Source organism: Bombina bombina, chromosome 1 (assembly GCF_027579735.1).
Source record: "Bombina bombina isolate aBomBom1 chromosome 1, aBomBom1.pri, whole genome shotgun sequence".
NCBI lineage: Eukaryota > Metazoa > Chordata > Amphibia > Anura > Bombinatoridae > Bombina > Bombina bombina.
Window position 1 is genome coordinate 1361953528 of NC_069499.1, and position 24785 is coordinate 1361978312.

Consider the following 24785-nt stretch of genomic DNA (forward strand, 5'->3'; position numbering starts at 1 on the left):
GAGCTAAATTACTTATGCCCTCTAGTCTAGCAGTCCGTAAATAAAGAGAGCTAAATTACTTATGCCCTCTAGTCTAGCAGTCCGTAAATAAAGAGAGCTAAATTACTTATGCCCTCTAGTCTAGCAGTCCGTAAATAAAGAGAGCTAAATTACTTATGCCCTCTAGTCTAGCAGTCCGTAAATAAAGAGAGCTAAATTACTTATGCCCTCTAGTCTAGCAGTCCGTAAATAAAGAGAGCTAAATTACTTATGCCCTCTAGTCTAGCAGTCCGTAAATAAAGAGAGCTAAATTACTTATGCCCTCTAGTCTAGCAGTCCGTAAATAAAGAGAGCTAAATTACTTATGCCCTCTAGTCTAGTAGTCAGTAAATAAAGAGAGCTAAATTACTTATGCCCTCTAGTCTAGCAGTCAGTAAATAAAGAGAGCTAAATTACTTATGCCCTCTAGTCTAGTAGTCAGTAAATAAAGAGAGCAAGTAATGCAGTAATTGATATTAGTTATACAGCATTATCCATAGATAGTGGACTACAAAATATCACATGGACATCTCTATGTAAAACAAATATATTTATATTTTACCTCAAAAATTCCCCAGTGGTGAAAGATACTTTATTAGGAAATTTACTATGAAATCTTGAGACATTTTAAGTGAAATCCTACAAGATCCCAGTAAAACAAAGTGTGAACGCAACACTGATGATGCTGAATAACTTTTGTTATTTTCACCATCCAGATGGTAGTTAAAAAAAAAAAAAAAAAAGTATCAAAATGATAACTGCTTACAGAGCACTTACTATTGTGAGCTGAGGAATTTTAGAGGCAAAATATCTATATATAGAGATGTTAATGTGATATTTACAAGTGAGCTTATATATATATATATATATATATATATATATATATATATATATATATATATATATATATATATATATATATATATATTACATATACATACATACATATACACTTCTTCACGTTAAGTAATTTTGCATATAAGTAACGTGCCCATTTAAATATTTTTTTTCTTAATTTGTCTAGTCTAGCCTTTTTTTATTTTTTTATTTCCCAGCAATTATTATTACAAACCTGTAGGAAGTAAATTAATATTCTGGCATTCTATTCCATATATCCACTACCCATATAGACAGAGATAGCAAAAATGTATACAAGCCTCTTACTGGTTGTTGAATTTCAGTGGTAATTTCTTCTGTGTTCTTTCCTCAAATCTTTTGTACAAAAGACTGAGAAATTCTGTCTTAAATACGGATTCCAGGACACTGTCATATTGTGATTCGTGTACAATAAGGAAATCATCCTGCAAAGTACTGAGAAAGAAAGGAATGGTTGTATGATGTGTTTTAAACAGACCAAGGCAGTGGGTCATTAGATAGACAGACAGATTAGTATGAAATGTAATGCCTCAGGATTCAGTTTGGACATGCAGCTTCGTAAAGGTGTTACTATGGATCTCTGATATGAGCTTATAGTTTATTATTAACTATAAATAATCTGCTTAGCTAAACATTCAATCACGACTAGTTAGTCAGAAGCATTACATTATAATTATCTGCTATCTTGTTTTATATCAAGTTTAGCATTTGAGATTAAGCACATGAACACGGCTATCAAGCTAATGTTACTACTCTGAGATGTGAAAAGCTGAAGAACACTAATTTAAAAGGGACAGTCTACTTGAAAATGTTTACTGATTAAAAAGATAAATACCTTTATAACCCACCATTCCCCAGTTTTGCATAACAAACACTTATGTATTAATACACTTTTTAACTCTGTGATTATTGTTTTTAAGCCTCTGCAGACTGGCCCTCAAGGGCTTAGAAATTAGCATATGAGCCTACCTAGGTTTAGCATTCAACAAAGAGCACCAAGAGACCAAAGCAAATTTGATGATAAAAGTAACTTGGAAAGTTGTTTAAAATTGCACGCCCTACAAGTTTAATTTTGACAAGACTGTCCCTAGAGTGTGATTTTAGAGTGGGTTTGATACTCTCTCTTAGCCTGCGCAGCCTGTCCTTTTTAGTAAATTAACATCCACTGTGAGCAAAGAAAACACTGTTGTCAGCTACTACATTACTACACTACAAAGATAATAGATAAACTAGTAACTTACATCTTATCCTTGATATTTGTGTTATAAAGTAATAACACCCTTTATCTATAATGATAATAGAACTTACTATTTAAAGGGGCAGTCAAGTCCAAAATAAACTTTCATGATTCAAATAGGGCATGTAATTTACTTTAAACAACTTTCCAATTTACTTTTATCACCAATTTTGCTTTGTTCTCTTGGTATTCTTAGTTGAAAGCTAAACCTAGGTAGGCTCATATGCTAATTTCTTAGACCTTGAAGGCCGCCTCTAATCTGAATGCATTTCAACAGCTTTTCACCACTACAGGGCGTTAGTTCATGTGTGTCATATAGATAACATTGAGCTCACGCACATGAAGTTACCTAGGAGTCTGCACTGATCGACTAAAATGCAAGTCTGTCAAAAGAACTGAAAATAAGGGGGCAGTTTGCAGGGGCTTAGATACAAGGTAATTACAGAGATAAAACATGTATTATTATAACTGTATTGGTTATGCAAGACTGGGAAATGGGTAATAAAGGGATTATCTGTCTTTTTAAACAACAAAAATTCTGGTGTTGACTGTCCCTTTAAGTTAAACACAGCTACCTAAGATTAGTAATGCAAAGATTCCATGCTTTAACAAACTATAGAGAGTTTCACCTTAAATCATTTACACTGCTCCACTGAGTAAAATAATGGCGCTTTTTTCCACCGACTCCATGCAGCACAGTTCACTACTAAACTGAAGGCTTAAGGAATAGGTATGCACAAGGTATAGTAGACCAAATGAAAAGGATTAGCTAACATGAGAACAACAAGCGTCAGTGAAGGTTTGCTTGTGTCATGAGGTTCCTTCACTCACAGCTATTACTTAATAATATCAAGTTTCTTTTTATATTTCTTAATTTATCTTCACCCAGCCGTTGCACATCTCCTTCATATGAGAGCTTTTTACATGGGCACTCACCTCATAGACACAGACTGGATGTTCTGCAGCTCAATCTTCCTCTTTAGCACCTCCTTGATCTGACCTTTTTCTGGCCCTTGCTTCACCTTCTCCCGACCAATCAAATACAATAACTTGGGGGTCAGAATTAAGTCTCGCTTTAATGTCTGTGAGGAAAAAATATGACTGATAATGTCTGTTTTACATCATTGCAGACTTAGGGAAACAGGTATAAAACTATTGAGAAATTCTTCCACACAATCTAACTTCTTACCTTGAACCGGCGGTCATATTTCAACACTGTATCTGCAAAATCTATCCTCTCCCTGCGCCCCACAAATTGTCTGAGTTCAGGGCGCCCATCCATCCCAATATAATCTCCCACAAAGTTGCGGTTGATGCTATTTCTTCGTCTTTCTTTTTTGTTTAGGACAATGTTTGAGGCTGGAGAAGGAAATAAGGACAACTGGTCATTGTTCTGCTCTGTGTCTTCTGGCTCATCATCCATAAATATGCAAACAATAAAATGACACACCCCAAGCTCCACTACTCGTATATGCGTAACAATGATAGTAATTTAATCCTCCACGGTACGCTACCTATGCTTTTACACCTAGTGATTTCTTTATCAGGGTTCACGATTCCCAACACTGCTTTTCTCCACTAGGTTCTACTGTCTCTATAACTATCATTCCTCAGCACAAAATGACTTACCTTCCTCCCTCATGCGGATGTACTTTCGCACAGCTGTATGTTTGCGCCATGCCTTTTGAATGACTCGCGCAAAGCCATCATATCTCCTCTCCCGCATCTCCTCCAGCAAAAAGAGCTGCAAGCAGAGACACGTGTTAGCGTGGATTATTCTTATTTATATATAATACATAGCTGCGTTTCTATGTATTAACTACCCTTGCTGCCAGGAATAACCTGCAAAGACCAGCCATGTAACAGGGAACCTCTTAACTACTACCTGTCCATAATACCCACCAGAAAATACAGAGACAAAAATACAATATTAACATCTTCCTTATACACAACGGTGCTGCTAGGAGCCGCCCCTTAATCCTCCACAGTTTTCAATAAAACCCCTCCTTAAACCAAGCAGTGCAGGCAGTAAACCCTCCTTATACTGAAAAGTACTGCCAATATCACCCCCTTTACCAATGAGTGGTGCCACTTACTCAATTTATAAAAAGCAGTGTGGCCAGTAAACACCCTTATACCAAGGAGTACAGCCATGAACCTACTCATTAATAACCAGCTGTAATAAATGGAGCATTCCACTAATACCTACCCACTTATATCTACGAATTTCCATCAGTGCTCATAATGTCAAATAATTTGTAAGGAACCTTCTCCTAATACCCAGCACCTAGCATTGATGTCCTAGCAGGTAGTACCATTACCTAATAACCAGCATTTCTGCCAGACACCTGACCATAATACCCAGCAGTAATGTCAGGTACCATTACCTAATAACCAGCAATTCTGCCAGACACCTGACCATAATACCCAGCAGTAATGTCAGGTACCATTACCTAATAACCAGCATTGCTGCCAGGCACCTGTCCATAATACCCAGCAGTAATGTCAGGTAGTACCATTACCTAATAACCAGCATTTCTGCCAGACACCTGACCATAATACCCAGCAGTAATGTCAGGTACCATTACCTAATAACCAGCATTTCTGCCAGACACCTGACCATAATACCCAGCAGTAATGTCAGGTACCATTACCTAATAACCAGCATTGCTGCCAGGCACCTGTCCATAATACCCAGCAGTAATGTCAGGTACCATTACCTAATAACCAGCATTGCTGCCAGGCACCTGACCATAATACCCAGCAGTAATGTCAGGTACCATTACCTAATAACCAGCATTGCTGCCAGGCACCTGACCATAATACCCAGCAGTAATGTCAGGTATCATTACCTAATAACCAGCATTGCTGCCAGGCACCTGACCATAATACCCATCATTGATGTCAGGTACCATTACCTAATAACCAGCATTGCTGCCAGGCACCTGACCATAATAACCATCATTGATGTCAGGTACCATTACCTAATAACCAGCATTGCTGCCAGGCACCTAACCATAATACCCAGCAGTAATGTCAGGTACCATTACCTAATAACCAGCATTGCTGCCAGGCACCTGACCATAATACCCATCATTAATGTCAGGTACCATTACCTAATAACCAGCATTGCTGCCAGGCACCTAACCATAATACCCAGCAGTAATGTCAGGTACCATTACCTAATAACCAGCATTGCTGCCAGGCACCTGTCCATAATACCCAGCAGTAATGTCAGGTACCATTACCTAATAACCAGCATTGCTGCCAGGCACCTGACCATAATACCCAGCAGTAATGTCAGGTACCATTACCTAATAACCAGCATTGCTGCCAGGCACCTGACCATAATACCCAGCAGTAATGTCAGGTACCATTACCTAATAACCAGCATTGCTGCCAGGCACCTGACCATAATACCCAGCAGTAATGTCAGGTACCATTACCTAATAACCAGCATTGCTGCCAGACACCTGACCATAATACCCAGCAGTAATGTCAGGTACCATTACCTAATAACCAGCATTGCTGCCAGACACCTGACCATAATACCCAGCAGTAATGTCAGGTACCATTACCTAATAACCAGCATTGCTGCCAGGCACCTGACCATAATACCCAGCAGTAATGTCAGGTACCATTACCTAATAACCAGCATTGCTGCCAGGCACCTGACCATAATACCCAGCAGTAATGTCAGGTACCATTACCTAATAACCAGCATTGCTGCCAGGCACCTGTCCATAATACCCAGCAGTAATGTCAGGTAGTACCATTACCTAATAACCAGCATTTCTGCCAGACACCTGACCATAATACCCAGCAGTAATGTCAGGTACCATTACCTAATAACCAGCATTTCTGCCAGACACCTGACCATAATACCCAGCAGTAATGTCAGGTACCATTACCTAATAACCAGCATTGCTGCCAGGCACCTGTCCATAATACCCAGCAGTAATGTCAGGTACCATTACCTAATAACCAGCATTGCTGCCAGGCACCTGACCATAATACCCAGCAGTAATGTCAGGTACCATTACCTAATAACCAGCATTGCTGCCAGGCACCTGACCATAATACCCATCATTGATGTCAGGTACCATTACCTAATAACCAGCATTGCTGCCAGGCACCTGACCATAATACCCATCATTGATGTCAGGTACCATTACCTAATAACCAGCATTGCTGCCAGGCACCTAACCATAATACCCAGCAGTAATGTCAGGTACCATTACCTAATAACCAGCATTGCTGCCAGGCACCTGACCATAATACCCATCATTAATGTCAGGTAGCATTACCTAATAACCAGCATTGCTGCCAGGCACCTAACCATAATACCCAGCAGTAATGTCAGGTACCATTACCTAATAACCAGCATTGCTGCCAGGCACCTGTCCATAATACCCAGCAGTAATGTCAGGTACCATTACCTAATAACCAGCATTGCTGCCAGGCACCTGACCATAATACCCAGCAGTAATGTCAGGTACCATTACCTAATAACCAGCATTGCTGCCAGGCACCTGACCATAATACCCAGCAGTAATGTCAGGTACCATTACCTAATAACCAGCATTGCTGCCAGGCACCTGACCATAATACCCAGCAGTAATGTCAGGTACCATTACCTAATAACCAGCATTGCTGCCAGACACCTGACCATAATACCCAGCAGTAATGTCAGGTACCATTACCTAATAACCAGCATTGCTGCCAGACACCTGACCATAATACCCAGCAGTAATGTCAGGTACCATTACCTAATAACCAGCATTGCTGCCAGGCACCTGACCATAATACCCAGCAGTAATGTCAGGTACCATTACCTAATAACCAGCATTGCTGCCAGGCACCTGACCATAAGTGCCGTCAGGTATCATTACAGCTGGGCACCTAGCCTAACAGCCCTGTTGCCTGCAACTTTGCAAACCATACTTACAAACAGTGCATTTCTCCTTGATACTCACAGACTCTGGTGCTTTGATGAATACTTTGGTTTTGCCGAGCTGGTATTGGTCCGCATCCATGTTCACTGAACTAAGGAGATGCAGCACCCCTTTCTTTTCATCTCCTTTCCATTCAGGCCAAGTTTCCCGGGTCAAAATAGCATACCTAGCAAGGGTGCAGCACACATAAAACAAGCTATTCACAATATACATTACATTGTGACTGTATATAGGACATGATGACTCGTACAAATACAGTATGTTACATATGCACTGAAACAGGCATGCACACAATATGTGACACACATCCCTAGATTCACTTCTAATTTAAGAAGAAATGCCTCTGCTTCTCACGTTACAATCCTACACTAAATTATAAAGAAGTTCTACAAATGATAGAAAACCAGCTCTACAGCATAATGCAAACCTAATTTTCAATCCATATTTAAATCAGGGTTTAATAAAGAATTATCTCTTGAACTCAAATTATAGCTGCATTTTTATTATTTTGATTAACATCAGGTTTTTTATAACCTTGATTCTGCAAACCTATACATATAGAGAAATAGAGATCCACAGGATAGGTGCAGAATGAGAGAAGTTATGAGACCATATAGGATGTGATAAAGAGCTGACCGGGAGACTCAGATCAGAAGTACAGCAAAGGAGGTGGCTAGGAGATTATTTAGAGGTGAGGCAAGAGATGTATTGCATGCAGCGTTGTAGATATTGGAAGCCACTTCTGCTTACCACTGAACAAGTATGCATTTGTATGCTCTCACTAAATATATAATTACTAGGCATCTGTGGTTGGAGAAACCTCAGACCTGATCTGAGTTCAAATGACCATTAGCTGTGAAAATATGCTGCCAAAAAGGGTCAATTTATTATCTTGCACCCTGCTTTTTAAATGCATATGAATGATTTAAGTGTGTATTTTACCATTTTGCTGTAATGTGCGTGCAGCTGCACACTATAATTTAATGTGCTCTTAATGCTGAATAATGTGGAAAATGCAACATGCAATACAGTGACAGTGCAGAGGTCATTTTTTATTGGGTTTTTAAAATGTACACAATAAGAAAGAGGAAAATACAATAGATTGAATCAGAATTACCATTATCCCACTATCTAAAATGTAAAGAAACATAAAACCCCAAAATTGTATTTCCTGATTCAGACAGAGAACTCAATTTTAAACAACTTTCCAACTTACTTCTATTATCTAATTTTTTTCATTCTCTTGGTATCCTTTGTTGAAGAAGCAGCAATGCATTACTGAAAGTCAATGACAATAGGAATATATGTGCAGCAACCTCCTGAGTCTACCTAGGTAGCAATTTCAACTAAGGATATCAAGATAATCAAACAAATTAGATAATTGGTGTAAATTGGAAAATTGTTTAAAATGTCATGATCTATTTGAAATATGAAAGAAATTTTTGGGGGGTTTATGTCCCTTTAAGTATAAAATTATAAGATTGAAGTTGATTCTATTGAAAGAAGAAGAAAAAAAAAACTATTTATATAAATATTTTAGTGACTTTATAGTCTAAATTTAACTTAAACCACACAGCAATGGACTGTTTGACAGACCCCCAGCAAGAGTCCTTTGTGTAGTATGATCTATTCCCTTATTAAAGCGACAGTTTACTAAAAAATGTTCTCCCCTTAAATTTGTTCCCAATGATCCACTTTATCTGCTGAAGTGTATTAAATTGTTTACAAGTATTTCCATTACCCTTATATTGGCATTTGAAATAGTTTGTTTAGCCTGTGGTATCCCCACCCATCCTGAAAGTTTTTGGTCTCAAGGCCAAGCTGTGTTAACACAGCCGGTAGAAGAAATTACACTCCCAGTGGGTTATAGAAGAGATATGGTTAATAAAATGTTAAATTTCCATTGTTCTCTCAATTGGTGATTGGTTTATGGACAGATATAAGATAAAGAAGCAGGTATATTTACACAATGTGATACTGTAATGAGATCTGATTATACCTACAAGCTCAACCCATTTTATTAGGTTGTGGCTTCAAAACACAATATCAGCTAAATTATATACACAAATAAGCCTTAAAAAAGCAAATCTCATACATTTTATACTCTGCAGCTGGTAAAAAAAGTAATTGGAAACACAGCGAGGGAAACAATTTTATAGTATACTGTCCCTTTAAGGATACAAAATGTCCCAAAATGGTATATGGTGACCCAATCAGTGACAATTGTGTACAGTAGATAAAGCGCTATTGATAAAATTAAATCACCCTTTCCAGTAACTCTTTAACTTTATCTAAATTCCAGAATGATTCCAAAGTCGCAAATAAATCCTGTCTCCCTTCATAGGCATTGTGAATCTGTTTTAATTGCACAATTAAAGTAACAAGATTTATCCAATCTAGTAAAGGTGGAGTTGGGGATTTTTTCCAATATCTTGGGATCAGTTGTGTTGCTGAATTCACTGGTATTTTGAAAAGCACTAAAAACTGAACTTGCATTGTAACTTCACTTTGGGATTTAAAAGATAGATCATTGAAGATTTAGGTTTAGAGCAGTTAAGCAAACGTGCAAGTCCCAATAGTTTTCTTTCAACAGACAATTCCACCAAATATGTAATATGGTACCTCTCTCCCCACATTCCCTCCAACATCTATCTAGACAGGAGCTCATGTTATCTACTCCTAACTGAACCCCATAAAAGATAAACACACAAGGCTCCTCAACAGGCTGTGCAAGGGGTATATGTCTGCTAGCAATTCACACATATTTTACTATCTGAAAAAGAACCTTAAATGCTTAACAAATATTGCTTATATTATACATTATGCACATACAAACATGGCAGTAACATCTCTTTTAAATGTAGAACATCCCTACTCGCACCTTACACCCTAATACCTTCATATTCATCCCACATTCTTTCACACGTTCTCAACATACCGTTGCAGAAACTTTCTGAAGACCCTGCGGTAAGCATATCCTGCTCGGCGCACACGAATATTCTCTCGGAGACCTAGATATTCCACCTGATGTTTCACCCTTGGGGAGAGCATGAGAAGATAATAAACAGACTGTATCTTTTTGCTAAGCTACTCCAAATAACCTACCCTCTCATTGCTCTAATAAATGGCTATTAGCATTTTACACCACCGTTACACCTATCACAATATCTAGCCACAGATTAGTATTTATGTAGGTTCCTCTCTCCAGTATTATGCATCCAAGTAGGTTTCTCTCCAGTATTCTCTAGGCCCTTGCAGACTGTACACTTTATCACAACTTTGTTATCTTGAATTATAAAGCCGAGATCTATACTGTTCCTTGCAATTTTATTCTCCTCCTTCCAACCCTGCATCAAATAGAAAGATTATAAATGGAGATGCATATAACTAAGTCCATCTAGCCTACTTATAATCCATGCTTACTCCCTACCATTACCACTGGAAGACTATTCTATTTTACTACATTTACAGACAGATTTTGACATTGTCCTTCTTCCACTAACCCTTACGCAGTAACCCCAATGATTCCAGCTAACCATTCCATCCTTTAAATGGTTATCCCCTCTTGATAGCAAGAACATTGTTACCCCAGCCTTGTACCTGCTCTCCTCCCAGTCTCGTGGTTTCTTGGACTCATTAGGCTTAATGCAGCGGATGTAATGGGGGGTACATTTCATTAGAGTCTGCACTAGATCATTGGCTTGTTTCTGCAATATAGAAAAGGATCAGATAAGCCAACATAACTAGAAATGAAGATACTACAAAAACACACTACACTGAATTAAAATGCATCAATTAAATAATTACATTCAGATTAGCATATTAAAGACCCATTATATACAGTATAATTGCATAACTAAACAATACAAAGACTGCAAAACCACTTACTCTTAAATTTTAAATGAGCAATAGATTTTTTTCTGACAAATTTCTAAATTTACTTAAATTTGCCGTCCCCCTGTATCATGTGACAGACTCATACGTATACAATGTGCACATGCATGCTCAGCATCAGCTGGTGCCTCAGAAAGTGTGCATATAAAAAGACCTCATCATTTGATAATGGAAACAGATTGGAAAGTCTCTTAAAGCTGCATGCTTTATCTGAATCATGAAAGTTTAATTTTTACATTAATTTTCATTTAATAGGTCACCCCCATTCTACAACGTTTTAACATAAAAATATGTTGTATAAGATATTCCTCAAATTTTAAAAAAATGTCACCACTGATATTTTCAGCATAACCACCTAAAAGCAGCTATGGATTTGCACAGATCTTTGTGTGTTGCACCTTAACACTAATATATCCGACGCCAAAAATAGCCGAACGCTGCTACCTGCGGCCATATTTGGAATTCATTTGACAAATTGATATCTGTATAACAAATTTTGCACATAACTACTGTGGACTGGACCTTAGTGCAATTCCTTAGCAGTCCCATTAAATCCATAATTTTCTTCCCAACATACAGACAGGAGCCATAAAGGAATGTTAGGGTTGTGCACACATGCATGTACCAGAGTAACACAAATATTCCTATAAGGTATCAAACCTTGATCTTGCTACTGGCTGTGGTAGGCCTTCCTTTTTTCTCAGCATTGAGATTTTCTGGGAATCGTTCTCTGATGAAAGGTCTGTAGGAAGAAATTAGCAATAAGTAGCCAATAAAGGGTAATTAAATACGGTAACCCACTAGCCTCATGCAGAATAGGTAACCTAAGAGCTTTTTAAAAATTGCAAAACTTGGGTTATAACATGGTGGCGCCAACTAATTTATACAGCTTAAAACTTTTCCCTTATTTCTTTAATTTTCAAACTAACACTTTAAACAACTATATCTGCATATAATTCTCAGGCTATTCGTTGCTGTGCATTATTATAAGTAGCATTTATTTAGTATCTCATGTCCTTTTAATAATGGGCGTTTATGATCAGATGACAGGAGTACAGATCTATGTGTGCATATTGTGGAATATGTGACTTACATTTCACTGCTCTGCATCAACTCAATCAGATCCGTGAACAAAACATCCCGATTACGTTCACAGAATCCATTGACATCATATGAGACCTGAATGTGGGAAGAGCGAGAAAGTTTCATATCTAGCTCTCCTGAATTTTCCTCAAACTTCTTACTATTGCAGCATCTCACATCCAGGCTGAGCCCATTAACACAACATACACACCCACAATACAGTCCCTGCCCATTTAATATAGCCCACTGCACACACATGCTATCCATTTTGATGCCCTCACAAAACCAGGTTTCCCCACTCTTTACCGCTCCAGCATAGTGGTGAATGACAAAGCCTTTATTCCAGCTGCTGAAATGCTCATGGCTGGCAATAGCGCTCTGTAGTTTTTGCAGCAGCGTCTGATCTGCTCCTTCCCCCTTGGCATGCATTGTGGCACAAACATCATCCAAAATGCTCATTATACCTGGTGGGCTCTGGGGAAAAACACATTTACTGCAATAAAGACCTTGCTGAGCCACTGACAAAAATAACCTCAGTCCAAATTAGAGCACTGATCCTACACTTGAACAATCCTAATGCAAGAAGTTACCTGTTATGTGCTGAGCACCTGACAAGTTTAAAATCCAAGAATTTATGCTTTAAAGCTATTCCATCGCCATAAATCTAAGAACTCAGCCATTTAATGAACTCTGATGTATGTGCCTAGTGCCTACTACTTAATCAATCTCATGACTATAAATGCATGTACTGACTAAATTGCAAATTCATGTGTTTGTGTCAAACTCCATCCACTTTCCTTATTTGGAGCAGCCAATCTGGACTTGAGCCTGGAGATGTCACTATCATTGTGTTAACAAAATATTGATTGTTTGGCTTCAGCAGAGAAGGTAAGACAAAACAAAACGCAAATTAGGGACAGATACGTGGCAATCTTAGACTAGTGAAGCCTGCTATATGCTCTATCAGTTTTGAGGACTGGAAAATCCACAATGTTCATATTTAAATTACAGGAAAAGGGAGCACAGTACACAATGAAAGTATAACGCAAAGTTGTTTTACTGTACATAATTGAGCATTTTATTTTACATCTAAAAGTGTTTATTATCCCTTTAACTCACATACTGACCTCCTTCTCAGCCATAATTCTATTACTTATCCATTAATAACAAAATTACTCGCTACAGACTAGTATTATTTCCTGTATTAATCCATGACCAGTGCACAGTCCACCTGGCCAGTTCTAATTGAGGAACATCCTCGCTAATCAGTACTAACGCATGCAATTCCCTCTTCAACTTACCAGCTTGTTCTCAATAAGGTCGCACACTATTTTATTGTTAAAATATTCAATTGGGCTCCATCTGATTCCTTCCTGTACATATTCATCCTGCAAGAGACAAATATTGGATAATGGGCAGTGCTCAAAGATGCAAGAATCAGAAAAAGTCACTGTTAGAAACTCAAAGCAATGAAGAAAGAAGAGAAACACAGAGAGGGGGGAAGGAGAAATGGGGAGAGAATACAAAACAGAGAACGATGGGAGAGACAAAGAAAAAGAGATTTACAGTCTGGGACTGAAAGATAAAAAATGTAAGTAAACCATCATATAGAGACAAAAAAGCATCAGGAGACACAAACTGTTCTTACCTGTTCAGCTTTTAATGTGAGCTCGATAAAGATTTGCTGCAGCTTTTCATTCACAAAGTTGATGCAGAATTGCTCAAAACCATTTTTCTGCAGGTGAAAATATAATTTTTTATCTTTTATGTTCCTTTGCCGTGACCCCTCCATACACTCACCAAATACACATACATGGGATATACACTGGCAGACTTACTTGGAAAATCTCAAAGCCATAAATATCCAGGACTCCAATATTATATTCCTCTGTATCTTTTCTCATCGCTTTATTAACTGCCTGACAAGGAAAGACAATTAGACAATTCGCAAGGTTAGTGAAAGGCTTGGTAAAAGCAGGTTGAATATATTAGAGAAAATCAGAACGACTACTGATAAGTTGGAGGAACATGCCTAAAAAAAAAAAAGTTCTCATATGTTAACCCAGGCATTTACTTTAGTAACCTCAGACGAAAAAAGAAGGAAAGTCAAAGTGATTGAAAGATGACAGTAGGTGCATGAGGTAGTAGATTGAACACTGGATCAGACGCAGATAGAGCTAGCCGAACCTCCTGTTAGTTTACGCAATGGACATACAAGGTACTGCACTGGGAAAACCAACTGCAAACTATTATTTTGTCTCCAGTATTATCATATATAAATATATATATTTTTTTACCTCTACCAGGTAGTCGAATAGACGAGTGTATAGTGCTTTGGCAAGGGCATCACGGGTGAAACAGGCCTGCTCAGCATTCAAGGTAACATCAATGACTTCCGACTTCCCACCCCATTTACTGTCCATTTTACGGCTGGTCAACTTTTCCTGAAGTCGAGTCGCGTCAATGCCAAGGAGGTAGGAGGGAAACGCCAGGACTAGACAAAGGGAGAGATAGGGAGGAGTTTGTGTGTGCAGGTTTGTATTGCCCTTTGCCCCATTTCATTTAATCTCCCCCATTCTTCTTCCCAAAGACATTTTTTTGTATAAGCATTAGAAAAATTTCTCCTTACATTGAGAAACCTCAATATTTTTAGAATTACATAATTATTTTCTGATTGTTGGAATGATGCTATTTTTCATTGACGCAAGAGATGAGGGTTATTTCTTTTCCATTATCTTACCGCCCCTGTTTAAATTGGTTATTTGTTATTTGTATAATATTGTGAAAAATGAATGAAGATAAAAGAGAGACACCCTTTATATCCCACACTCCTGATCATCTCCCATTCCCTTTGAACACTTAACCATCACTCACAATCTGAACTCTCCACCACTGCATAGTTCCCGCTCTCTTTGAATGAGACGTTGCCCATGTGAAGGATTCCAGCCACTATCTGCAGCACAGAGGCCTGTGCCTCAATTGGGATTCCCACCACATCCATTGCAGCCTGATCATGTCAGAAAAGAAAAAGATTTGGACAAAACTAATAACACAGTTAAAGAGAGGGCAACCAATCAAAAGTCAGTTGATATGGTTTGGATTCTGAAACAGCTTTGTTATATTTCATTTTTTATGATAATGTTTGTCTGAGTGCACATATGTGGATTTAAATTAAAGGGACAGTCTACTCCAAAAATGTTATTATTTAAAAAGATAGATAATCCCTTTATTACCCATTCCCCAGTTTTTGCATAACCAACACCGTTATATTAATACACTTTTTACCTCTGTGATTACTTTGTATCTAAGACTCTGCAGACTGCCTCCTTATTTCAGTTCTTTTGACAGACTTGCATTTTAGCCAATCAGTGCCCTCTCATAAGTAACTCCACGTGCGTGAGCACAATGTTATCTAAATGGCACACATTGTCTAATGCCCGCTAGCTGTGAAAAAATGTCAAATGCATTCAGATAAGAGGCGGCCTAGAAGGGCTTAAAATTAGCATATGAGCTGACCTGGGTTTAGTTTTTAACTAAGAATTTATCTTAGAGCTTTTTACAAACTTGCATTTCAGTGCTGACTCATGCATAAACAATGTTATCTATATGTCACACTCTGTCTAGCTGTGAAAAGCCAATAAAATAAGAGGTGGCCTTCAAGGGCTTAGAAATCAACATATAAGCCAACCTAGGTTTAGTCTTCGACAAGTAAATTGGAAAGTTGTTTAAAATTACATGCCCTATCTGAATCATGAAAGTTTATTTTTGATTAGACTGTCCCTTTAAATTCACTATATACAATAAAGAACCAATATTGTCTCATTATAGAAAACAAAATAAATTTGATAGAAAAGGATGTACAAAACTAAAATGAAAGTGTAAACCAAGTATGTATGGAAATTCTATATCCTCTGTATCTTTATCAGCCAGGGTGCTCAAAACAAAGCAAAAAGGTGCTCCCAATGGTCCATTCTACCTGCTGGAGTTTATTTAATTATGTTTAGGCCACTCCTTTACCTTAATTTTGTTATTTGGGCTAGATAGTTTTGACTGTTGAAACCACCACATATAACCCCCCTTAGCTCTGCCTCAATTTTAGACTTTTCTATTACTGTTGGCAGCATTACTATCGTCCCATCACCACAGGTCTGTTGCCTTGGAGTTACACAACTCCAATCTGTCCTTCATCCCTCACATCCAATTCCTCTCTTCATCCGGCTGCAACCACTACACAATATCTCCAAAATCCATCCGTTTCTGAGCGCTGACACCACTAGGCAACTAATACACTCCCTGGTAATTTCCAGACTTGACTACTACAAAGACCTACTAACTGGTCATCATCTCTCCCGCCTCTCCCCCTTTTAATCCAAACTAAATGCCTTTGATAGGCTAATAACCTTTCCCGCCGCTCTGTTGCACCTCTCTGTGAGTCCCTTCACTGGCTCCCCATTCACAGCAGCCTGACCTACAAAGTGCTTACCAACAACGCTTCCCACTACCTGTCCTCACTAATCAACAAATATACTCCCACCTGCCCCCTAAGGTCCAATAATGACCTGCTCCTTGCATCTTCTATCATAACCTTTACCCACACTAGACTGCAGGACTTCTCATGTGCGGTACCAACCCACTGGAATGCACTTCCTTGCGACGTCAGACTTTCACCAAAAGACAGAAATAACACTCACAGGTGTAAATTGGGGCACTTTCACTATAGTTGAAAATAATAAATATATATAAAAAAAACAAATATATGTAATAGCAAGTGTTATATTAATAAACCCTACTGCAATTTGTGAAAAAACACATATATAGTGCCATACACATACAGTTCAAACATATAAAGTCCAATAAGTTCTTGTGTTGAAATATACAAATAGGCAGCTCTCCTCAGAGTATTAGGCCATCTACTTCAAAGAAATTCTAGAAAAAATGGAGAAGGCGCCACATAGCGGATCCTTAGAGTTGTCCGGCAAAAAACTCTCTTCTCTTGATGCAGGAACACCACTTACAGGAGTAGCGTGTTACAAAATTAAAATTTGATCATGAACATTTACATTTTTTTTTAAAAACAGTCATTGGATGGCAAAAGTTCAAAATAAATCTACATCGATAAACATCTGATTCTACAATTTTATATTCAAAAACTAAATTGCAATCATACATAACAAAGCTACATCTTTATACAAATCAGCTGGAAGGTGTGTATGCTACGGATACCTCCTATTGGCTAATTGTATTTTTATTGTATTATTTTTGTTTTTCTTACTATTTGAAAAGAGTCTACAATCAGCTAATATAATGATATGATTGGTAAGTCACATAATTATAATACCAAAGCCAGTAAAAAAAGATCCCATATTTGATATAACAAACTTGATTCTCAGAAGTACAGCGACCTCCAAGAATTTAGTGCATGTCTACTGGCGGATGTTTAATTGATTCTTAGAAACCCTTGTAATACGGAGTACTAGGCTTTGGTATTATAATTATGTGACTTACCAATCATATCATTATATTGGCTGATTGTAGATGCTTTTCAAATAGTAAGAAACACAAAAATAATACAATAAAAATACAATTAGCCAATAGGAGGTATCCGTAGTATACACACCTTCCAGCTGATTCATATAAAGATGTAGCTTGCTATGTATGATTGCAATTTAGTTTTTGAATATAAAATTGTAGAATCAGATGTTTATCGATGTAGATTTATTTTGATCTTTTGCCATCCAATGACTGTTTTACAAAAATGTAAATGTTCATGATCAAATTTTAATTGTGTAACACGTTACTCCTGTGAGGTCATGTGACTTTGAGGGGGGGGGGCGATTTTAGCAACCTTACTATTGGTTGCACATTTGTATTTAATGTAGCAAGTATCAAATGTTTGTATCAGCCTGATGAAACAATAGTAATATTAATAAACGCGTTGCTATGCATCTTGGTGTTTAATAAAACACTTTTGCTACTTTTTAATGTATGGAGTGACCTTTCCACCACTGGTTGGTTTATAGCAGTAAGGAGGCCGTCTAATCTTCCCTGTTACTGTGAGTGAAGAGTCACTTTCACACTTTGTGTTCCTGCATCAAAAGGAGAGAGTTTTGCCGGACAACTCTAAGTATCCGGTCTGCCCAGTTTGCACTACATTACAGTGCTACACCAAATGTAAGTGTATACTATTCAGCATATGATTGTATGGTATATCCTGCAGAATTACGTTATGTGGCGCCTTCTCCATTTTTTCTAGACTTTCACCAAATCTGTCCTCCTTTAAACGCTCTGTAAATACATTTTTGTGTAAGGAACCCTATCACCCAACTCAATAACAAATGAATTCCACTTACCTAATAATTGCCCTCATCTAACTCTACCTGACATAATTTTCACCCTTGTGGTCCTCAAATGTTTCCCACCCTCCTAACCCTTCTTATATTTAGAATTTCAATACCTAACTATTAGGCTGTGTGTTTAGATAGATAGTATGATCAGGTCGGCTTTATCTGCAGGCTTAGCTGATTTATATGGGCATGTGATGACATTAATTATCAACATCAGCTATTTCAAATCTAAAAATAAACATCAAGGAACAGTTTCCCATATATTTCATGATCTGCAGTAGGTATAACAAGTAATTTGGAACTCATTAAGGAAAACTAATTTTATAGTGCAGTGTCCCTTTTAAGGTTACATACAGGCCAGATTTTTTGATTACCTCTTTGTATGTGGCTTAATCATCATGTAGATCCTGAATTTTCAGGACTGTTTACGGCCTTTGATGACCAGAATACGACACTGCCCTACATTAAAGCTAAACATAGAAAGATATATTTTCTGTGATGTTTAAAGAGATTCTTCCACCATTCAAAATATCCATTCTGTTCTGTACAGCTTATTTCTAGTGAGTCAATGATAAGCAACACATTTCTACTCATTCTCTCTGCCACAATGCCTGACGGTTGGAGGAAGGAGTGGGTGTGGGGGATGAGGAGATGAAAGGAGAGTGATTAGGAGAGTGTTGAGAAAGAAAGGCAGAGGTGTGGAAGAAGGCAATGAAGAGGAACAATGACGATGAACTAGTGGATGAGGGATGAAGAGGGAATAGGATAAAAGGATATGGAATTCAGGGACAGGATTATGAGGGGAAATCAATAAATCTTTACCAAAGGAGCCAAACAAATAAATAAATAAAAAGACAAATCCACAGGGATGTTATTAACCCCTCATATCACACTCACCATAGTCTCTGAAAACTCTTTCTTGTCACTGACATCCTCCACGAGATACACACCAGACTGGTTAAGGTAAGTGTAATAATCTGGAGAAGTGATTCCTAGATTCTCCCTGTCCTCAGAGGTGGCACCTTCCAGTAGCTAAAATGCAAACGACACATACACACAACAGTCAGAATAGAACATACATTACCTGTTCCTCCATTTCTCATCTTCTCAACAATTCTGCAACCCCCTTCCATAATGCATCATTCTCCTATCTTGTTCTCATGCACTATCCTTTTCTACATATACTTTCCGTTACTGTAATTCCTTCACTAACCCTCTACCCCTTTGAGCAGTCAGCATAATTCCTCCTATCCTCCATCTCCATCTCAATCATCCTTTTACCCTCCCTTCTACTTCCCCATCCCGCCATCTAATCTCCAGTCTCATCCCTGAACTACACCTTTATCGCCTCACAGTCCTTGCCGAATCCCTGTTTCCTCTCCATCTTATTTCTCTTTTGCTCTTATTTTTCTGCCTCAATTTACTTCCTCCTTTCCTCCTATTCGTTTAGTCCTTCTTTCCTCATCCATAACCCCCCTCAGTGGATGATAACATTTACCTGATAGAAGATATGGAAGCTTCTCTCTCCTGCATTCTGACTAACAACACGAGATTTCTCCAGAAGGAAGTTGGAGATCCTTCCCCCATCCGGCTCTCCTCCACGGCTGAACTGAATCTCAAAGTACTTACCCTGAAGCGAGAAGAACAACTTTTATCTTTATTTATCTTTATTGAACAGCACAAAATGGGTTTAATAATCTAAAGAAGAAGAACATAACTACAAACACATTATATTGCCACTAAGTAAGTCTATGCTCAATATCATTTAGAAAATGGTAACTGGTAAAAACTAAACACTCACAAATCGACTTGAATTGTTGTTTCGAACAGTTTTTGCATTTCCAAATGCCTCGAGTAGTGGGTTGGATTTCAGAATAATATCCTTCACATGCTGGAGGGGAAAGGGAAGATAGACAGTTATAAAGAATGGCACTGAAAAACACAATCACCAGCGTGCTATAAGGCACACAAATATTACAATACATGAAATAGCTGCAGCCAACTACAGCTGATCTATTACTCTATACCAGGGTAATGAACCCCTTTGTTAGTGTGTCCCATATTGGTGTTAATATGCTATAGTCTCTGTAGTGCCCAGGGTACCTTCTTTTAAAATGTAAAGAAGTATCAAAGAAATAAGATTCCTTTTTCATTGAAATTCATAATACATTACATATCAACTATTAAAGCTCTCAGCACTAAAAATTGCGCCAATGAAACCAAACATCATAGTAGTATAAAAGCTTTTGTACTCATGCAATAGGTTTGGTCCTCCCACTCAATACTCGTATAGTGAGGTATCCTACCTGCACTTTGGGACCACCTCCAGACACCTTGGAGACATATCCCATGATATATTTAGCAGCTACTGTCTTCCCAGCTCCACTTTCTCCACTGCAAAAGATGCATTTGTCAATATAAATACGCATTAGCTTGCTTGCCAGAAGGATAATGCACTATTAGATGTAAGATACTCTTATCATTCACACATATTATGCTAGAAATATTTCCGTTTGCCAGCACACTTTTTTCTCAAGTGCACGATACACTTGCGTTTATATAAATAAAATTACCCACACTCAAACTTACATCTCCTAATACATACATACACTTTTACTTAAAGGGACAGCCAACTCAAAAAATTGTATAGTTTAAAAAGATAGATAATCCCTTTATTACCCATTAACCAGTTTTCCACAGAAAACATGGTTATATTAAAACACTTTTTATGTCTGTTATTACCTTGTATCTAAGCATCTTCTGACAGCCCCCAGATCACATAACATTTATTATCTATTGACTTGCATTTAAAGGGACAGTATACATTCATTTTCATATAACTGCATGTAATAGACACTACTATAAAGAATAAGATGCACAGATACGGATATATATATAAAAAAAAAAATCCAGTATAAAACGGTTTAAAAACTTACTTAGAAGCTGTCAGTTTGGCTCTGTTGAAAAGGGAGCTGGAAAGCCCACTGCAAGTGGCAAATAAGACCCTCCCCCCTCTTTTGCATATGAAAAGACCCTTTACACAAACAGGAGCAAGCTGGAGAAGGTAGCTGACGGTATTCATATAAAACTTTGGGGCTTGGTTAGGAGTCTGAAAATCAGAGCAATGTTATTTATTTAAAAATAAGCAAAACTATACATTTATTTAAAAAAAAAAAAAACCTTTATGGGCTATATAAATAGATCATCTACAAAACATTTATGCAAAGAAAAAATGTGTATAATGTCCCTTTAAGCCAATTAGTGCAGCGTTGCGCACAACCCACAGACGTGAGCCCAATTTTATCTATATGGCTCACAAGAACTAGCACTCCCCTGTTGTGAAAAGCTAATAAAAAAGCATGTGATCAGGGGGCTGTCTTTAGTGGCTTTGAAACAGACAGAAATTTAGAGGTTTAAAGGTTACAAAGTATATTAATATAACCATGGGGAATGGGTAGTAAAGGCATTATCTATCTTTTTAAACAATACAACATTTTGTGTTGACTATCCCTTTAAAATATATGTTAGAAATAGTTCTGTTCGCCTGCACACATAATTCACTTGTGTTTGTGTATGTATAATATATACACACAAAACATACATCTCCTAATACGTACACACACTTCTAAGTAAATTATATACAAATATATGCACAGTAAGACCCCCCAGCTTGGTACCTGCTGGCAAACACAAGTTGGACTTGTCTCACCTGATAATAACACATTGGTTTTCCCCATCTATTAACATATTCCTGTACATTGTATCTGCTAGTGCATAGATGTGAGGTGGGTTTTCATACTGCGCCTGTAGGCAGAGGGGAAGAGCATTAGATTCGCACGAGGACCTGAACATTTTTATGCAACAACAGTCTCAACAAAGTGACCAGATAGTCTGTTGTATTTATTATACACCGTGGGACTTCATAAATTTGCTAGAACTAAAACACAGTAAACTTTTAAAAATGTGCGCTCAAACAAAGTAAAGTAAAAATGTAAACTTCTGTTATCTTGTTATTGCAAGTTTAAATGTTTATAAATAAAAAAAGATTTGCCACAACACATGGTCTCAAAGCTGCTGAATATTACAAACTATATATGACACAAAAGATCATTGTATAGCCCATCTGCACATTTTCCACATAACACAAAACAAAACTGAAGCAGAGAGTTATGGGCAATGTATGCAAATTAGCTATACAAAACATTGCCTCAACTATATGTAAAACTGACGTTTAGAAAGAATTGCAAATGTATGGTGAAATGAATAATACAAAATAACGTGTGTGCAACAGTCACATTAAATGCATTTGTTTTAAATAGCCAGGTTCCATAAATATAATTTTATAAGAGACTTGTACATAGTTATAACTCTGTAAATAATATATTTTACACGTTTTTATAAATATTTTTTTAAATTTTCCATCAATTTTGTTATTATTATTTAACTGCACATATCTTTAAAACATTTACTGGTCTCAACAAGATTTGTGGAGCCAACCTGTAACAGGCTGCCATATTAAAGTTGGCCATGAAGCTGCAGCATAGAGCACAAATGATTCCAGCATTAAAATAGCAAAGACTGGATGGTCACATGAGCAGTAGCCAATCAGTAAACAGCACCTGCAGCATGTATACACAAGGTGTGGGCCTGCAGGCAGTGACTCACTTCCTGGCCAGCCCCAGCTGCATTTACTACCTATCATACCTTCCCATAATCCTCTTACTTTCCTCAGACGGAATACTTACATGCTTCAAGGCTCCATGCAAAACATTTTTGCAAAATGTTTTTGTTTTGTTTTTTTTAATTAATAAGCCGTGAAAGTGCATCACCTTTCCATTGCATTTTTATACTTATTACACAGGATGGAATCTCTACTTCTATTTGGGAACACAATTTACCCTTTGTTTAAATCAGCTATCATTTAGATGGAAAAAGAAATGTTTGCAATCTATTGGGATAAGATAAATTACTGACTTGGCCCAGTATAGACCTTTAATTAGAGCTCATAAAAACTCACCGCTCCTTGATACATTTCAATCTCACGCTCAGTAAAATAAGGTAGCTGCTTGAAAGGGTTAACAGAGATCAGCACAGGACCTATGTATGTCTGAAAAGGGTTAAGGAGATAATGTGGTCACTGATTAACAAGGCAGAGAAACTGCTGGATATGAAACAGACTCATCATGTTTAACTTAGCGCTGTGTCCTGACAGTGAATAAACATTACGTGTATCGTAGTGTTACGTATCTCGCTATCGTGGTTAAGGAAGAAAGTAATGATCAGTTATTGATTTCTGTTAATTTAGCTGCTACGGACACACAGGAGTTTCTAGTTTCAGCCCAAGGTACTCGCATGCTTTGCTTAAAGCGACAGTCTACTTGAAATGTATTATTTAAAAAGATAGATAATCCCTTTATTATCCATTCCCTAGTTTTGCATAACCAACACTGTTATATTAATATACCTTTTACCTCTGTGATTACCTTGTATCTAAGCCTCTGCAGACTGCCCCTTAGCTCAGTGCTATTTACAAACTTGCATTTTAGTCAGTGCTAACTCCTGCATAACTCCATGGAAATGAAAACAATGTTACCTATATGGCACACATGGATTAGCACTGTCTAGTGGCGAAAAGCTAATAAAATGCACTTAGAATAAGAGGCGGCCTTTAAGGGCTTAGAAAACAGCCTGTGAGCCTACCTAGGTTGAGCTTTTTACAAAGAATACCAAGAGAACAAAGCAAATTTGATAACAAAAGTAAATTGTAAACGTTGTTTAAAATTGCTTGCCCTATCTGAATCATGAAAGTTTAATTTTGACTTCACTGTCCCTTTAAACTTGTACATGTCTGAGACTATGGGGCCGATTTTCCAAAGCTCTCTGGGCTCGTGAGATTCTATAAGAATGCTCACCAGCCCATCCATTTCCCTGGTGGAATTCAATAAAGCCACTGTTTACCCTAAACAGGGTGTCTCGCTAAGAGGTATGTACTGCATTTTTGTAAGGGAAGGAGACGCATACATTACAAAAGTGCACAATAAAATCATACAAAACAAATTAAACCATTCACATAAAAATACACAGGAAAAATACAAAATCTTAAAAGTTCTTCACCAGAAATCGCATTTTATCAAAAATATAAAAATGTGCATGTAAATTACAGAGGAATAAATCGTATTAAATATGCTCAGTGTACATCGTAATTTAAAGGGACAGTCTACACCAGAATTTTTATTGTTTTAAAAGATAGATAATCCCTTTATTACCCATTTCCCAGTTTTGCATAACTAACACAGTTATAATAATATACTTTTAACCTCTGTGATTATCTTGTATCTAAGCCTCTGCAAACTGCCCCTTTTTTCAGTTCTTTTGACA

The 24785-nt window shown here is 37.5% G+C and overlaps 1 protein-coding gene across 1 annotated transcript in view; it reads right to left on the bottom strand.

Moving 5' to 3' along the window:
* LOC128650117 (unconventional myosin-Ie) overlaps positions 1–24785 on the bottom strand; it is an 84945-nt gene that overhangs the window by 6302 nt on the left and 53858 nt on the right. The window contains exons 3-23 of the mRNA XM_053703812.1: positions 23425–23514; positions 22117–22211; positions 20714–20801; positions 20209–20298; positions 19906–20037; positions 19305–19439; positions 14938–15070; positions 14361–14557; positions 13902–13982; positions 13712–13798; positions 13365–13451; positions 12370–12537; positions 12074–12159; positions 11641–11722; positions 10687–10793; positions 10025–10123; positions 7108–7252; positions 3761–3875; positions 3321–3490; positions 3068–3213; positions 1183–1329 (exon numbers count right to left, since the gene is read on the bottom strand). Coding sequence (XP_053559787.1) covers positions 1183–1329; positions 3068–3213; positions 3321–3490; positions 3761–3875; positions 7108–7252; positions 10025–10123; positions 10687–10793; positions 11641–11722; positions 12074–12159; positions 12370–12537; positions 13365–13451; positions 13712–13798; positions 13902–13982; positions 14361–14557; positions 14938–15070; positions 19305–19439; positions 19906–20037; positions 20209–20298; positions 20714–20801; positions 22117–22211; positions 23425–23514 — 2480 coding nt within the window. The remainder of the gene's footprint in view (positions 1–1182; positions 1330–3067; positions 3214–3320; positions 3491–3760; positions 3876–7107; positions 7253–10024; positions 10124–10686; positions 10794–11640; positions 11723–12073; positions 12160–12369; positions 12538–13364; positions 13452–13711; positions 13799–13901; positions 13983–14360; positions 14558–14937; positions 15071–19304; positions 19440–19905; positions 20038–20208; positions 20299–20713; positions 20802–22116; positions 22212–23424; positions 23515–24785) is intronic.